At 36.1% G+C, this 16,420-nt stretch overlaps 1 protein-coding gene across 1 annotated transcript in view; it reads right to left on the bottom strand.

Annotated features, from left to right (window-relative positions):
* ARFGAP3 (ADP ribosylation factor GTPase activating protein 3) overlaps window positions 1–16,420 on the bottom strand; it is a 36,372-nt gene that overhangs the window by 16,329 nt on the left and 3,623 nt on the right. The window contains exons 2-9 of the mRNA XM_054050261.1: window positions 13,501–13,619; window positions 12,240–12,312; window positions 9,254–9,385; window positions 7,165–7,248; window positions 4,898–4,985; window positions 4,439–4,495; window positions 2,691–2,737; window positions 670–821 (exon numbers count right to left, since the gene is read on the bottom strand). Of these exons, the coding sequence (XP_053906236.1) occupies window positions 670–821; window positions 2,691–2,737; window positions 4,439–4,495; window positions 4,898–4,985; window positions 7,165–7,248; window positions 9,254–9,385; window positions 12,240–12,312; window positions 13,501–13,619 (752 nt within the window). The remainder of the gene's footprint in view (window positions 1–669; window positions 822–2,690; window positions 2,738–4,438; window positions 4,496–4,897; window positions 4,986–7,164; window positions 7,249–9,253; window positions 9,386–12,239; window positions 12,313–13,500; window positions 13,620–16,420) is intronic.

Here is a 16,420-nt window from a genome sequence, read left to right as displayed (position 1 = left end):
ATGAAACTGTTGGAACAGGTCCAGAAGAGGGCTACAAAGATGATCGGAGGAACGTAGCACCTCTGCTATGCATACAGGCTGAGGGAGTTGGGGTATATCGGCATGGAGAAAAGTAGGCTCAGATGAGACCTTATAGTGACCTTGCAGTACCTGAAGGGACTGGGGAGGGAATTTTTACAAGGGCATGGAGTGACAGGATGAGGGGGAATAGCTTTAAATTGGAGGGGAAGATTTAGATTAAACATAAGGAAGAAATACTTCACGACGATGGTGGTGAGGCACTGGCACAGGTTGCCCAGGGAAGCTATCCCTGGAGGTGTTCAAGGCCAGGTTGGATGGGGCCTTGGGCAGTCTGATCTAGTGGGAGGTGTCCCTGAACATGGCAGAGGGGTTGGAACTGGATGATCTTCAAGGTCCCTTCCAACCCAAACCATTCTACGATTCTGTTTCTACAGTAAATCATCAACTGTAGAAACACACTTAATGGCAAAAAAAGGCCAATGGGGGAATTACTGTTTGGCCCACTCAACAACATTGGGGATTTTTTTTTTTCAAGCAAGTATTATTTGCATGAACTAATCTCTGGTAGCAGTTACAATGTTGACAATTAGTTCAGTAACATGAAATTAGGCTTCATGTTTTACCATTGTATATATAATTCATACTTACAGTGGCTCCTCCTTCTCAGTTTTCCTTCCACTATGAAGATCCTCTTGTTCCTTCATTTTATCTACAGCTTGTGCTTGTTTTTCAATCTCATTAAAGCTTTGACTGCTCACTTTTTGTGCCCCCAAACCACCTTTCTTGGCACCAAGCTTGATCTATTGAAAAACAGAAAAAAAACCCATTACAACATTGTAACAAAGAATCACAACAACTGTTAGCAGTCACCTTCAAAAGCAACAGCAAACACTACATTCTGTTCAGGAGAATATGCAAACAGTAACGAATACTTGGAGCAAATTTTAAAGATTTTACCCTCTACATGCTTCCTCTAACTCTTAGAAATTTAGTTAGTTCTGCAGTCAAATGTCACAGGATAATATACAAGTTTTCTATATATGTGTATGCATGATAAACCTTTGTCTGTGACAAAATACTGTAAACTTTTTTAGATAAACACACCAGCTGAGAGGTTCCAGTTTAACACTCATTCTTTCAAAATAATTCTATATCTAGGTCATATTACTTCAATACAGAGATAGATATTCTATCATTCTGATTATCAAAGATTTTAAAACCACTCATCATTACAAATACAAACAGATTCAAGGATGCTGATTCAGAGGGTGACACAGGACTCAAATCGCTGTTCTTAGTCTCCTGTGTGTTCAATTTCTCATCCGCAACACTGCAGCAGTATTAATTTTCACAATATATTTATCCTAACTTTTTAACCTTTTAAAGTCTTTGTGTAAAACCTCTGGCATACGGACATATAGTTTTAGGCTCTGACACTACACAAACTGTCCCTGCACCTGTGAAACCAGTTATGTTCTTCTTACTGTAAGGGGAGAGACCTGCATAAACCACTCAGGGCAAGAAATTCCTCTTGCATATCAGGGCCCGCTAATGGGACTGAGAAATAGCAAGTTTCAATCTAAATGACTCTTCTGCTCTAATAAATCTTCATATTCTTTTGCCATGCAATTGACCAGGAGTAAAAGAAGTACTCCCCGGAACATATTGTCACCCTCATAGCCTAATATTAGGGCTATTTGCTTGGGACTCAGGACCCAAAAATTCAAAACCTAGCTTTCCCTAGCTAACTTGAGTTGTCTTATGCAGTTATCACATTCTCTGAGCAACCATTCTGAGATACTCAACTGTCCTCATGTCTTCTTTATGGACACCAGATGCCTAAGAGATAAGGCCCCATGCATAACCAAGTCTGTAAACAATCTTCACACTACCTTGAATTAAACGCATCTGCAAGTTATCTATAAATATAACCAAATGTGGTATGAGAAGCAGACTGCTACAGAAGTACGTATCTGAATGTCTCAAACCCACCCTAGACTGACAGATTATACTGCACATGCATATTTAGCCACTCAAAAGTGCCATTGGGACTCCCTCTGTTTTCAGGATTTGCTACAAAAAGATCTCAATGCCAAATAATTTAGGTTAAAGCCTCAAGAAGCCCTGTTACCCAGCATCAGTAAGCGTAAAGAAAGGTTACAGGGCACCAGTGGAGTTCCAGGGACAGTGGCTGTGAAAAGAACTGAAGAAAAGTGGGATACCAACCTTGACATCAATCTATGCTTTGACATTTTTATTTTACTCATTTTTGTAAAGATATCACCTGCTGTTCAGGTCCAGACGGCACAAAGAAAATGACACTCAGATATACATGTGGAAGTCTAGACAGTTCAGTGAGGTACACACATGTATAACAGACTCGGAACTTATCTGAGGTCAGAAAACAACCCACGGATGTGAAGCAGTCTACTATATAACAACAGTAACCTTTGAGACAATTTCACCTTAACAACAATCCATTTTTCAAACAAAGACTACTGGCTGTTTTAATACAGAAACAGTTTTCAGTTCTATTTTAGTTTCACAAATCATTACTGATACAAGTACTGTTTAGTGCTAAACTGTATGATACATTTCCATATTGCAACCTACATATTTCCAGAGATCTATAATACAGACAAATATATGTATTATTTATGTACACTTACCCCCTTCTTAGCTTGATTTGGCTTCTTTTTTATGAAGGCGGTGTTCTCTGCAAGGATTGAATTACATTACAATTTCATTAATTCCAGAACTGCAGATTATTCCCACAGTATCAGCCACAAACCAGTTTTTTTGGAATTTATTTTAAAGCCTTGAAGCATTACTGTTTCTACACTGAAACCGAGATACTAAACTGACTTACAGGGAAGAGAGCTGTAAATGCCTCTGACTGAGGATATGCCATCTCTTGCAAATATATAATAGGAATAAAATTACAGCTCAGTTTTCAGTTGTAGATACCTGTGACTAAATAGAACAAGAATGCGGGAATTGCTATTCTGAAACAGATATGAGGTCCAACTGATCCCCTAGCATTGCCAACAGTAATTGTTTCCTGGATAGAAAGGTATTGACTATGTTTAAAACTATCAATGATACAGACAAAACATATATTATCAGAGGTGACACCATACTCTATCACTAAATTTAACTGCTTTGTTCAATTGCCTAGGTACAGTTTGAAAGTTACAGCCTTATTGCTTTTTTAAATCTTGAAACACAGAAAGAAATGAACTTGTCATTTTGCTCTGCATGAAGTTTGACACAACTCTTAATCTTCATATATTTAATAAGATCCTAACAGGAAGCACTATGTTCTATAGGGCATTGTATTGTGTCTTCTTGACAGCTACCCTGAACCAGAGTAAATCTCTCACAAGCACAAGTTTTCAATCAACATCTCCTGTTGAATGCTTGAACACACAGAAAAACTGGTTTGAGCTGAAATTTAGTTGGAAACAGGCATACACACAACAGAGATTGTTCATGTAACATAGAAATTGTGATGTCCAAAACAAACAAGAAAAGCACTTGTTTTATGAGAACGTGCTAAAGATACAAATGACAAAACAAGAAAGTTTACGCGTTTAACTATTTTTCCTAGCCTCCAACTCTCAAAAAGAAAAAACAAACCAAATCAAGTGAATACAAGAACAATAATAAAGAGCATGCCTTCTTGAAGTACCAAGTTAGACCCAGCCACCACTTCTTTACTAGCTCTTTGCTGCTGAGAATCAATGCTCTTTATCATTAGAAACCTGCTCCTGCAGGATGATCCTCAAAATGATAAATCACTGATATATTTTATTCTATTCTATTTCCCTCCATTTTTTTATTTTTACTTACTTGTAGTATGATACATTCTTCAGTTTCAAGTAAATTAAGACTGGATATGGAAGATGTACTACAAATACAAGATTTTTCCAGTTTAAAGTTTTATGTTCAGTTCTCAGAAAAGGGATCAAAAACTGCATCTAGGTATAAAGACTGACCTATTAGTACAAAATGGTTTTGCTTAATATCAATTATAGGCCACCAATCACAGCACAATGCTCTATTCCACCTGTATGCTTTAAAAGCAGAACTTAAAAAACAGTCTGACAGGAGGTGTAAAATGTTAATGGTCATCTTTATTAGATGACCTGTAGCATCCTTTATTAGATACCTGTAGCATTTAAGTTCACCAGGACAGCAAAGGTAAGATAGATAAAACCAGAACAACACTAACTAAAATCCATTTCTTAGGGGTACGCCGCTCAACAGAAGTAGTAGTAACACAAATTCTGGTATTCCACACACGCTGACATTAAGGTAATAATTCCACAACTCCTCCCAGTCATACATTCTTTGTTCAAATGAATATTTAAGTACACTATACTGGCTGCTCTCTTCTTCTGCTTACGCTCATTACCTAATACAGCATTTGGTGATGTACTAAGGCAATCAACACTTGGTCCATGTTCTGGTCCTAAAATATAATGAATAACAAGGGTAAGAATATCAGAACGTTCTTTAGAATGCTTAAAATACCAAAATACAACTCACTGTACTAAGGGTACTCTTTGATACATATTGTGTAACAAGTTATTTCTATCACAGCTTTGCCAGCTACTAAAAGAGCAGCAGGCACCCAAAGATCCAGCTGAAGTCTTTTCCATCAAATTTTAATTTGGATTTCTATTAAATACTATTAAAGGAACATGCAGTCCCACACATTCTAGTACAACCCTTCTAAAAATTCCTTTCTCTCCAAAATTCTTGTGTTATTAGCATGCTTAGGTTATCTAACCACTAAAAGAGGGTAAAAAGAGCCTAAACAAAGAGACTACCAGTAAAGTGCAGCTTATTGTTAATGAAGAATCAGTCCTACCTTCACAGCATTCTGGAATATTTTCTGAAGTTTTCTGCTGTAGAGAAACTGGCTCTGGCTCTGATAACACCCACTCTGTATTCTTTGCCTTGAAAAAAAATCACAAAATCAAAAATGCAAAGAGAATAGAGCAAATAAATATGAGCATTGGCTTCAAAGACTGCCTAAACTTCACTGATAAGTTAATACTGGATTCTTAGGATTACAGCTTCCAGGTTCAAAACCGCTTCTCTATTAAAAGCGAGCCAGTTTCAAGCCACTCCAGAGCACCTGCATTTTCCTCTCAGGACTTTCAATATGTTTAACATCCAAAAAACTAATATGTATTTTGTGTTTTACATTTATTGATTGTATGCTGGCTATTAATTGTTCTTACTCACAACAGTAATACAGCACAGGAAATCTGGACCATTTATTTACAGATGATCACCAAGCCTTCTCCCCACACTAAACCCTTGCATTTACAATTTTCTAACACTTATTTTTAGATTGTGAGAGGTCCTCCCACTTCCTGCAGACATTCTACTCACCAGACAGGCTTGTGGTCTCGTCACAACAATATTGATTTAGTATTATCTTTTCCACCAATGCTGTGCCACAGTTCATAGTTATTCTTCCCTAAAACCTCGATCTCAAAACTTCCTGACATCTCTCTCCAAACATCTCCTGACATCTCTCTCATTCAAATCCAAACAATGTCTTGCCCCAAAGAACACAGACTGTGTGTCTCTAACCTTCTGCGTTTGTAGCTACCTGAGATGTTTGCTGTGAAAACTGGCTTTATTTTACCCACACGTTCTCTTAAGAGGGTTTGTATCAAGTTCCTACTTCTTATCCTCAACCTTAAAAATATTTTAAACATTCTTCTGCTTAAACTTCTTTTTCTTTAGCTTGCCTTAGTTTATGCTTTTCCCACTCAACTGCAAGTATTCTTCCATGTGGCCTTTTGCAAACAGAAATACTCCACTTATTTTTCTACTACCAGGACAGATGATCTGGTGAAGATGCTAGACCTAGAATTCAAAGTAACTAGTATTTTTTGGTCTTTGCAATGAGCATTTATGAGTAACACAGCAATCTTTGCAGTCTGTGAAATGTAAATACTATTTTAAAGATGCTGAAATGTATTTTTATGAGACATTCAAATATTGGCTACCATAGAACTTCCTAAAATAAAACATATAAATGGCAAAAAGGCTGAATTTCCCTTTAAAGTGCACCATTTTTGAAACCTCACAAAGACAAGAAAAAAACATTTTGAAATGCCACAACTGAATAACCCGAAGAAAAAAAAAACCTTTCCATTTGTATTACAGCTTTATTTTCATCCTTAAGAACTCCACATACATGAGAAAGTCAGTAAAAAGCCATATCATTTTTACCATGTTCTTTACCCAGATGCAGATATGAGGAACTTGCATAGGTTTTTATTACTTGCTGCTAACACACATCCACAACCACAAGGTCATGACAGGGGATTTAACGTGCATATGAACTGGTGAAGAGTTTTCACAGCAAGGGCTAATCTGATATACTCAAGCTGTCCGAATTCTTCTCTATCCCAAAATACGCCTCATGATCATACTTGTTTTAGGTATTCACAGACTGCAACTGTACTAGAAAGTAATTATTCTAAAACAGTTAATACTGTTGCAATATTCATTAATAAATAGGCGTAGTAATAACTTAATTGCTCTAAGTTTAAGATTACAATTGCTGAAGTTGTTTTCACTGGTATTTTTCAAATACCAGTCTCAAAGGGTCTGTGACATTAATCTGTGAAATAAACACAGCACCTATCACCTTAAGGAGGTAGTATCAAATAAGCGAAAACCAACAGTAGCAATAGCCTTCAGAAAGTTACTTTAAGTGTTTCAAAGAGGATGTAAGTATTTTGGAGGAAAAAAAGAAGCTTCTGCTTAGCAAATGTTTTAAGAACTTTACCAATTAAAACTCAAAATTATGACATATTTAAATTAGGGCACTCCCAAGCAACGAATCAGGAGTCCAAGCGGAATTGTATGCCTACAAAAAAACAGTTTCATTCCACATTTAGCTACAATTTAGATCATTCTAACATATCAGTTGAGAAAGCGGTTCACATCCAGGGAAGAATTCTGAGACCCACAGAAGGAAAAGCAGATGAATGTTAACTCCTTGGTCTACCCTTATAGGTTTTCTTTCAGGGTTTAAACTTCATCATAGGGAACACAGTTAATCCAAGTGTGTAGAAAGATAACAAGAATTAAATACAGGCAAATCTATACCTTGGGAGAAACATGGGATGCAAAAAAGTCTTCCTCTTTGTTTTGAGGTGATATAGGTGGCATTCCACATCCATCTATCCACAGCTAGAATTAAAGGAGCGAGAGAAAATTTTACAGGACAATTGAATGAATCTATTTTTTCAAATGCACTAATCTTAAAGCAATTTTTTTTTCAGGTTTAAAATGTATTGATTTGTTTTTCCTGGTACATATTTTTTCCTTGCTAATTTTTTTTTTGAGCTTCAGTATATGACATTCCTTTTTTTAATTTCATACATCTTCGATATGTTCCTTCATATTACTCATTTCCTTCCTAATAAATGGTCAGCTTAAGCTCTGCTGCAGCAACACTGTCAATATTTAGCATCGCTAGAGCTTTTGAATAAGTAAATTTTTCATATTCTCATATAATGCATTTGCTCCCTAGTATTCTTATTTTGCCCAAATTTTAAAAAAATGAAAACGTAACACTGGAAACCATTTTCAGAATTGTACCAGTGTGGCCTGGTAGCCTGGTGAATTTTCCCACCTCATCACAGAGCCCTAAAACCTACAGTTAAAGCAGGGTTTTGCAAGATGCTAACAGCTTCAAGCAATCCCTGATCTCAGGGTGGGCTGAGGGCTCACAGCTTCACAAAACGTTTAATGTAATGCAGGACAGGACTATAGCCTGTTGAATGGTTCTTTCTACTATGTGCAAAAGATTGATGACCAAACAACCTCTGTCAGAAAGGTTACTGAATGTGCAGCAAGCTTCTTCACTCAACAATCAACCGAACCCATAAGTTAGAGAAGAATTTTTTAAAATGTGACAGGGAAGGGTATAGTTGGTCCTAAATCTAATTATCTGAATAATTTACTTCAGCAATTTAGATAGCACATAATCACTTAAGCTTGCAGTACGTAATTCAAGAATATATTTACTGAAATGTTTTAAACAAGAAATAAATAATTAATACCAAACAATTGGATGAAATCTGTAATTGAAGCAAAACAATTACAGTTCCCAAAAGTGTCATTTGGGGAACTAATCAGCAACTGAAATACTTACGGTATATTTTATTTACTTGAACGTGTTTTACATGTAAAGCTGTTTAATAAGTCAAAAGCAATATTTTCTGAAATTAGTGATATGAACTATATTGTCTGTAATATTTATAATACAGAATTAAATTATTATTTAATATAATAATTATTATATTATGCTTTATTATATATGCTTTCCCTTTAATTCCCACTCGTGATCAACTACAAATGAATCAGTCACAGTCTTTAAGAAGTTGAATTAAACAATCAAAACATGCTTTCTGTGCATGTAGAAGAAAACTGTTGTCAAACCTATGTAATACCTCAGGAACACCAATTCTGCATCCTTTGAACTTCTTCCTGTCAGCAATCTAACGTGATGTTTTGACAGCATAAACCGGTTTAGCATTTTTAATGGAGAAGAGCAAGTTCAGGACGTATATATAACTCACTGTTTTTTCAAGTATTATTTTGGTAGGGAACAAAGCAAAACCACATACTTACCTGTTCAAATAAAATTCCACTTAAATCACAAATATTTTGTAGTTAATTCTATTAGCACTTTTGGATTTTTACACACTGTACTTGTCAATAATAATTCAGTTCCATATAAGCAAAAATGAAAGCACTATATAGTTCATGGAAAACTGCTGACATTTTCATTATGCAGTACCATTAATGTAATTTTGGAGCACACCTGTAAACAATGAAGTTTCTGTTTTGAAGAATATCTGAAGTTTCTGCCTAGAACCCCTATAAATTACTGTAAATGTTAAAATTCATGGTTTCAATAACCTGGAAATTACACTGTAATACCCAGGTGAGCTCTATCTCAATATTCTTCTTTCAAACAAAATAGGTAAGCTACAAATACTTTACTCCCCAGCTTGCCTATTCACTACAGCGTGTATCAGCACCTGTCGAAGACAGATAATCTTTTGAATCATTAATTAAAAACTTAAAATTTTACTCTGGGGGAAAGATAAAAAAGATAAAAAAAAAACTCTGGGGGAAAGATAAAGTTTTTCAGAAATCTTAACGGCACAAGACACACACTACTCACATCAGTACCGTGCTTTCTTGTCGCCTGTGTTGCAAGAGATTTAATCTTCTCCTTGTAAAGCTGAGCAGCACGACTGTTATACTTTGCATTAGTATCATTTGTTGTGCATCCATGTTGATGGAAAAAAGCAGACTATGAAGCAGAACACAGGAAACACTGTGAGAAACAGGTTTTAAAAACTAATGCTATGTAACATAATCTGTCACAATATAGCAAAATACTCTGCTGCTCTAACTAAATCTAATCTTTTAAACTATGAAATCTGTGAAGATCTCCAAAATAAAAAGAAAATTCTATTCCAGCAACCTTTTTACATACAAATAAAGCAACAGAAAAAAACAAAAACATTAGTGGGATGTTTTAAAAGCCTATACAAATGCAAACTTGCCATCATATACAAAGAATCCTAGTTCTGAAATTAAGCATAGAAAGGAAGAATTAAAAATTGATTGCCAGTATCTGTGCTTCAAAGGACATTCCTGACATTCTAAAAGGCACTGCTTGCCTTCATCTCCAGCATGCTGGAGGAACAATATGTGTTCAATATTACTATATAAAAACGGTCTTCCTTCAAAGTTAAGTGTGTATGCACATATATGGGTATGTACCTGTATATATTTGTCTATTTATATCAAAATACAAATACATAAATGAAAAAAAATATTCTGATGTAGGATATTAAAACAAAAGCAAATCAATAAATTTAAATCAATGTCAGAAGCTGTTTGAAAGATCGAAAATAATCATTTTCCCACTACCTAGAACTGACTAGCAAATCATAACAGACATTATTACATGGAAGAATACGTCAGACCGTTACAATAAAATACTACAAACAAGCTTCTGATAAGATCAGTAAGTCTAGATAAGCTGAAATTATGACCTCATATGCTGAAATTGCAGCACAAAAATCTAGTATACAAGATTTCGTATAAAAATTAAGCAATGACCATGCAGGAGAGAGATCAAGGCTTCTGTAATTACAACAGAAACAGTCATGAACATCACAGATGCCAAAAAGATTATACATTTTTGTGTTTAAGTAAACACAAACCTATGAACTTGATATTTAGAGCTTTTTATTTGTAAACCCTAATTCCAATCATTGTAGAGATTTATTCTGAAAACGAAAGGAACTCAGAACACTTCAGATTTTCTAACAACCTGATACATAGCTACCAAGTTTGGGACCGTTGTTATCCAAGAGTCAGCATCATCAGGCGATTACAGAATACAAATTATTAACATTAATCTGACTGCGCTTCTAAATAGTAGTTAATGAAAACAGAATTTGGCATTGGACAGGAACAAAAAGGGACTTTTTTTTTAAAATGTAATTAGAAGAAAAAAAAAAATGTTCATTTTACTTCAAAAAATGTCCAGACAGTTTACTAAACTGGTCTTTAAAATTTCAGGTATTAATCTTTCTAGGTAAGCCAATGTCTTGTGAATTTGAGGTATTTGAGAGGTGGCTGTGTGTATGTACACTTCTTCGTACAAAATATGATAGGAAACAGTGACAGCCAAGCAGAAAGACTCATAAATAATAAGGGTTTATTGCTATTCTTCTGGTAAAATGCTTTCTAAGATTAACTGAAGTATCTTTCAAGCTTTGCTATCTCTTCCTTCCAGGTGCCTTAAACCCTGTGTGCAACAAAGCTTATATAGTTTCTATGCCTTTGGCTGAAAAAGAGGAAATATTTTTCATCAAATAGCTCCCTCTTCTGAGTAGTTAAAAGTGTAATTTATACGTACTAAGTGGCAGAACGATAACTCGATGAGTAAATTCATATAACAGTATTACTAATACAAAAAAGGTGTAACTTAGAAAGGACAAGCAGAAGAAAAAGAGAGAGAAAAAGAGAGAGAGGAAACCATGTACCTGCTCAGATCTGTAAGCTAGAGACAGTGGCCTGCTGAATGCATAATTTAAGAAAAAGGTTTGATTGGAAAATGCAGAAGTGGAAAATAAATAATAATGAACACAAATTCATCACTTTTTACATGGAAATGGGAGAAAAATAGAAAAAATGCAGAATATTGAAGTGTTAGACTTAAGAAAATCAGATCATTAAGAAAATTGTTAAGAAAAAGTCTACAGAAAGCAAGTCTGAGTAAAGCTTCCTAAAGAAACAGCATTAAGGACAGCACAAATGAAGAAAGGCAAGGGGTAAGCATCCAGGGATTTAGAAGAAAATAGCAAATTGTTTAGCCAAGTTCCATATTTCCACACAGGATGGGTCAGCTTAGGGAAGCAATCTCAGTTACTGGTGGTCAATCTTTGAAAAAACATGGGAAAACAGGCAAGATTCCAAAAGAGTTGACAAAGGAAAACATCCTCTTTTTAAAAGAAGGTTGAGAACCATACAGCAGTCAATCTAACTTCAATTTGTAAAAATATTGTGTAACAAACTTATTAATAAGTACATAAAAATTAAGTTGAAAGTAACAGCCTATATGAATTGGCCCAGACCAAAACACTGCTACTTCCTCTCTGATAGTGTAGCATGTCTTATCTTGACTTTGGTCTAAGTTAGATCTTGACCTCAGTGTGACTTTTGACAGTAACATGATTTTTGGCATGATATTTTCATAAACCATGCAGGGAAACACAGTCACAGGAAGATGTCCATAACTAGGTTTACAAGCTGCTGGAAAGCCATCTTTCAGCAGCTGTTAGTGCTTCCCTGTTAAATTAGACACGTATTGACAAAGAATCCGATCCGGCCTTTTCAGCGACTTTTATTAATAACTTGTAAGAAAAAATAAAACATTTGCAGATTACAGCAAGATGGAAAAGTTGCAAGAAGTATGGAGGATGAAATCAACATACAAAGAGATTCTTGAAGACAAGAGGGAGGCAGGTGGAAGAGAAATGGTAAGGGAAAAAGAAAAATATCCCCAAGATATGAGCCAATAAGGACAGACAACAGCTTCCAAGACTAACAAGCTTCAATGTGCAAAGCAAATACTCAGGAGTACATACAGCATTTGCATTTCCTCCAACTTGCATGCATCTCAGCTGAAACCAAGACCAATTAGAATCCAGTTCTGTAGATCTAAACAGAAGGAAACATTTTCCATGTTATGTCCAAAGCCATTTAAAATCTTTTTTTTTTGTAAATTGTTTCTCTCCCCCTCTCTGTTTTTTTGTAAGGTGAAAAACATGCATCTATAGGAAAAAAATAACTGCAACAATCACAGTGTGCAAAACAAATGAATAAAGGTGTGTAGATCTGCCACAGTTTTTCAAACTGTAAAAGTGTGAAAAAAATGCACCCTCTGGCCTACAAGTTTTCCCTTTTAAAAAGCACCAATAAAACAGATTTTCAGGAACCACATTTGAATTCTATCAAGAGCAGATGACAATCACAACATACAAAGTGACAATTCAAATGCCATATTGCAACAAAAATTTGGAGCTTGGAGAGTATAAGGAGAATTAATACCATGATTATTAGGAATGGATTCTTGAGAAGCCTCTTGTAACACTCTTTTATACAGGTAAAAAGCAGCAAAGGAGGAATTGTCAATGGAAAACAGCTGCTGTTATCTGCAATTAATTTTTGTATGTGATGCTGTCACTCATTTCAAGCAGAACCATTTCAAATACATAATTATTTATCAGGCCAAAAAGGCCCACGGGCCATCAGTTAGGATACTTGTCTGAAATGTGACAAGCTCAAGGTGCAGATTTACTGCACCAATTGACTCACTGAACTAAAATGCTGCCAATAGGGTGGCCCTTTACATTACCCCAGCACCAGCACTCAGGTGACACCATAATGAACTACTCAGCAAGCAAAACTGGCAAAATGCTATTTAGCGCTCTGAACTGGCTTGCTAGTGGGTCAGATTATCTGTACAAGCAATGCACTGTGATACTGCTGAAAATGATAACCTAATATTTGTCTCAGTCTTGATTTGAGGGAATGATAAAAACACTTCAATATGCTTGCTCCGTTCTTCATTTTCATCATCTTCAATGTAGAAACAGACCTGCCAACAAATGCTTGCACAACAAGCAGGTAATGAGAATGGGTGCACAGTACAAATTCTGCCGAACCCTACCTATTTATCTAATTTCCAAGCATTTATCAGACACATCAAAGCCAATATAAACACTAAAATGGTCTGAATTAGACGTTGAGAGAAGAATGGGTTTCTTCTCTGAGCAGGTATCTGAACAAACAAAAACATTAAAAGAGGCAATTTTTACTATAAAGTTTTTACTATAAACTACTTACCGGATGAAACTCAAGTGAACACCAAGTGAACGATGAGTTCCTGAACAGTCAATACAGAGGAAAACTCCATAGGTTATGCTTGCCCAGCTAGGGTTCTTTGCTCCACAGTCAAAACATACCTTAAAGAAAATAACGATCAGTAACAGGACGTAAGCATAACCTTGTCTTATAGTAGTGTTACAGGTCATGCTAACACCTTTGCAGTGATCAGACTTAACTGATAGATCCTTACAGCATCTGTTGACATGACAACTTCGTATCATCTAGCTTTATAAACATCAAGAGGAGCTACACAACCTGCCCACACCTGTGTGTCTTTGCCCTTACCAGACAGGACCACTGGCCTTCCCAGTTTCTGACTACAACCAGTGTACGTACACAGGGTCCACAGGTTGAGAACCCACATCACTGTAATTCAAACACAGATTTAACACAGTACTTCCAGCACTACTGAAATAGGAGAGCGTTTAAGAAATGTTTTCCCAAGGGCAGGCTCTCCTCATGACGTACCACTGAGTCTACTTTTCTCTCGGAATGCTCACATGACTGCAGTTATCAGCAGCACTAATGACATCATCACCTACTTTCCCATACAGAACCCTTAGAATAAGCCTCTGAAATCCTGCTGTGAGAAGAAAGTGTCCACACTGTATACTGTCTAGCCTAATGCTCTCTGCCAGACACAACTATCTGTATGATGCACCACATATGTATTGCTTTAGCAACCTTTTAACTGTCTGTAACGCAGACGTGTTGAAAAGCAAATAATTACTACACAGACAAACCCAAGAATTTCTTATCCTCTGTCACCACGTTAGACTCCTGACATTCAGCCAGAATTACAAGAGGTATCTGTGTCTACACCTCACATACTTTGCAGGTCTGCAAGCCACCACTTTCAAGTCCTGGTTCAGCTATTCTAAATCTTGTACTTTTTTGACCAAGAAAAGCAAGAACAAAAACATTATCTGCTACAGGTCAATTTTCAAATGCAAGGAAGAACATAAATTTAAACAGAAGCCGCTATTCCTAGTTAATGCCATGTGCACACGTCTATTCCACTGTGAAAGCAATTAATTATCTGATCAATGCTTTTTCAGTGGTATTGATAAAGGCTGCAGAGAAGTACTATAACAGTAAAAGCATCTATCTATAGCTACAATCAGTGGCATCTACTAAGAAATAACTCCACAGAGAGACAAGCTTTTACACACAAATTGATGGAGTTCCAATCCGCAATTTTAACCTTTAACATCCTCCTATAAATATAATGCATCCTCAAAGACCAAGGGAAATTCTAGCTATATGCAGAAGGAATAAAGTTTCTTCCAAGTCAGCTGGGGATGTACGGTACACCCTACACGCAGGCAACAATACTTCCAGCTGGAAAAATAAAAAGTCAAGAAGTCTCCTTGCTAGAAACTCCATTCATACAACTAAACAGGTGGATTTATCTCTATTTTTTTTGTACATACCCAGAGAAACAAGGCCCAAGTTCGCACTGAGGTCAGCTCACCCAAATTAATTTCAAGTACACGCCCAGAAGCAGCTTGAACCTAGACTCCACGTTTCTGTGGGTCTGTTTAACCTTGTCTAAATTGATCAGGCACAAGCAAGGTTCACAACTAGATCCAGCATTAGCTCTTCCAACACATGAATGTTTTAAGTCTGAGCTTCAGCTAGGCTAATGATCAATAACACAAACAGAAAGCATGGAGGTCAGTTTCCACCTGTGCAAGTCCCCGCTTTCTCTCTAAACAGAGACTTAATGTTTATTAATGTTAACTCATTTATGTATCCCATATCATATGTGGAAATGGGATCACTCACTGACATACAGCAGAAATCAAAAAACAAGAAAAAAGCTACACAGAATGACGGACAAGAGAAGGCATTAGAGGGAGGCCCCGAAAGAAGCACAGGTAGAAGAATGATAGGGAAAAAGAAGAATGAGTAACTCTTCATGTATGCCATATCCCAGAAAAACACACAGCCTTAGTAGTTATTATCTTTTCCCCCAATTCTCTCCGTTCTTCAAGGTAGTTCCTTAAAAAACAATGAGTCTCATTCTTCACTTTAAGTTGGCTATTTTCAGGCTTTTATTGTAAGGCCAAAAGGAGGATAGGTACAACAAAACAGGAGAAGATTCTACTTGAAACCAAAGCTACCAGGTCCCACTTCTAATACAGCAGAGCAAAGCAGACTTTCAGTTGTAACTTTTGTGGAAATCTCCCTCCAGTATAAATGGTAAATGAAAATGTTGAATATCAGTGGGTGGTTAAAGAAAACATCTCGTGCTTTAAAACAGTTGTTATAAACATCCCTTAGGATCCTTCTGCCCTCTCATAACAATTATAAGTACTTCTTAATTTCAACATCTTAGAAGTCAGTTGCATCACCTCGGAAGCTAGCTGCCATGTAGCACTACAGCCCGGTATCTTCACTCATGCAGGACTCTATCGATTACTCACCAGACACCTGTGAGATTTGTTCATGTACATCAAAACTACAGCTCTTAGGACTGTGATGCAAATAGCAACACCTAATTCTCTTCCAAAAGGAATGAAAGAACTGCCATTTCCATCATGTTATGCAACAGAAATAGAAGCATGTTTCATTAACATCTAGACTAATTTTGCTTAGTTTTCTCAACTTTTGAAGTTCTCACCACATAAATGTTAACAAGGATTGGGGAGGAGGGGGAATAAAAACTTTTTCAGGGCCAACCTATGAAATAGTTTTCATTTTAGAAACAGATCAAATGTATTTTCTCTACTGATTTAGGTACAACTAAAATATCAAAATAATAATTAAAAAATCAATTTGAAGAATATGTTTAAATCACCTATTGCTTTTAAAATACACTTGCATTCTTTTTGCTTATTTTCTGTTAAAGCCTTTCAGGACAGCCTAGATTCAG

This window comes from Cuculus canorus, chromosome 1, assembly GCF_017976375.1.
Source record: "Cuculus canorus isolate bCucCan1 chromosome 1, bCucCan1.pri, whole genome shotgun sequence".
Classification (NCBI taxonomy): Eukaryota; Metazoa; Chordata; class Aves; order Cuculiformes; family Cuculidae; genus Cuculus; species Cuculus canorus.
The sequence above is the reverse complement of the archived record's forward strand: the minus strand, read 5'-3'. Positions and strand labels throughout refer to the sequence as shown.